Source organism: Olea europaea, chromosome 6 (assembly GCF_002742605.1).
Source record: "Olea europaea var. sylvestris chromosome 6, O_europaea_v1, whole genome shotgun sequence".
NCBI classification, from domain to species: domain Eukaryota; kingdom Viridiplantae; phylum Streptophyta; class Magnoliopsida; order Lamiales; family Oleaceae; genus Olea; species Olea europaea.
Window position 1 is genome coordinate 10,876,171 of NC_036242.1, and position 1,850 is coordinate 10,878,020.

A 1,850-nucleotide genomic window follows, 5' to 3' on the forward strand; every position below is an offset into this window, starting at 1 on the left:
TGCCAATGCCTTCTTCTTATTGGTTGCTCGGCTAAGTTGACAACACATTCAGCTTTTCCTGCATTTGTTGCTTCCAATTGTGCAAGTTCTGCCTCACAAAGATTTGTGTGATGCTCTATATCAAATGTATCCGCCACTTGCTCTTCAAGAACATCAACTTGGCAGTAAGTGTCGGAAGTCAATGGGTGTTTCATTGCCTTGAACACGTTGAATATGACTTGCTCATTGTCCATTTGAAGAATCATTTTTCCATCATACACATCAATCAATGCTCTCCCAGTAGCCAAGAACGGTCTTCCCAAGATCAGAGGAATATTTGAGTCCTCTTCCATGTCCAAAATGATGAAATCAGCCGGAAAAATAAATTTGTCAACTTTAACCAGCACATCTTCAATAATTCCCTTTGGTCGTTTGATCGATCTGTCGGCCAGTTATAAAAAGATTGTTGTAGGTTTTGCTTCTCCTAATCCAAGAGACCTGTAAACAGAGAGAGGCATCAAATTAACATTGGCACCTAAATCACATAAAGAATGTTCAAAGAAATTAGAACCAATTGTGCTAGGTATAGTGAAACTCCCTGGGTCTTTTAGTTTAGGAGGTAGCTTTCTCAATAGTATTGCACTACACTCCTCGTTCAAGCATACTGTCTCATGTTCTTCTAGCTTCCTTTTGTTAGATAGGATCTCTTTCAAGAATTTTGAATAGCTGGGCATTTGGGCAATTGCGTCTGCAAAAGGAATATTGATGTGCTGTTTCTTGAAAATCTCCACAAACTTGGCAAACTGATTATCCAACTTCTTTCTTTGTAACCTTTGAGGAAAGGGGATTGGTGGCACATAAGCCTTCACGGGGCTGGGTGCTCTCACTGCAGGTGTTTCCTTCCTTTCGTTTTTCTTGTCAGTTGGTTGTTCAAACTCTACTTCTTTCCCAGCCTCTTCACCCATTATTTCCTTTTCTTTTCATTCAGGTCTCTTCACATATAATTCTGGAAGTTGCACCCCACTCCTGGTAGTAATAGCTTGCACTTGCTCTTTTGGATTGACCATTGTGTTGCCTGGCAATGTCCCTTGTGGGCATTCTGCAAGCTGTTGAGTTATCTGACCAATTTGTGTTTTCAACTTCTTGATTGATGCTTGCTGATTCTGAAAATTAGTTTCAATCTGCTGAAACACCATGTCGGTCTTCTGCATGTACTGGTTGAACATCTCCCCCAAACTTGGTTTTTTCTCCTGTTGGGCATTATTTGAACTGTTCTCTTGTTGATTATCCGACCATCTGAAGTTTGGGTGTTGTCTCCATCCTGGGTTGTATGTTTGAGCAAATGGATTAAAATTTCGAGACCCATTCTGAATGAAATTGACATGCTCGTTGAGATAGGCTATAGATGTGCAGTTTTCTATCAGATGATTAGCCCCGCAGTTCTCGCATGATGGACCAGCTGTCACTACATGTGCTCCTTTCGTTTGTGATTTCACCAATAACTCCACTTGTTTTGTCAATGCCACTATTTGGGCGTTGGTAGTTGCCTCACTGTCTAACTCATACATTCATCCTATCTTCGGTGGCGCCACTCTTTCCGATGAGAACATGGAATGTGTAGTGGCAATCAACTCAAATGGTTCCATGGTTTGCTGAACAGATTTTCCTATAATTGATCCTCCAGATGAGGCATCGACTTGAGATTTTGACAGTAGTGTAAGTCCAGTGTAGAAGTAGTGCACTTGATTACCTATAGTAATTCCATGGTTTGGGCATTTTCTCATCAACTCATTAAACCTATTCCATGCTTCGTGATAGCATTCTCCCTCTTTCTGTTGAAAAGTTTGAATTTCTAATATGATTTTAGCTAC

The 1,850-nt window shown here is 40.6% G+C and overlaps 1 protein-coding gene across 1 annotated transcript; it reads right to left on the reverse strand.

Annotated features, from left to right (window-relative positions):
- Positions 1-431: 431 nt before the first annotated feature.
- Positions 432-944, reverse strand: LOC111395149. Its single transcript, XM_023021157.1, has one exon. It carries the CDS (start codon positions 942-944, stop codon positions 432-434), a length of 513 nt encoding a protein of 170 aa, XP_022876925.1.
- Positions 945-1,850: the final 906 nt, after the last annotated feature.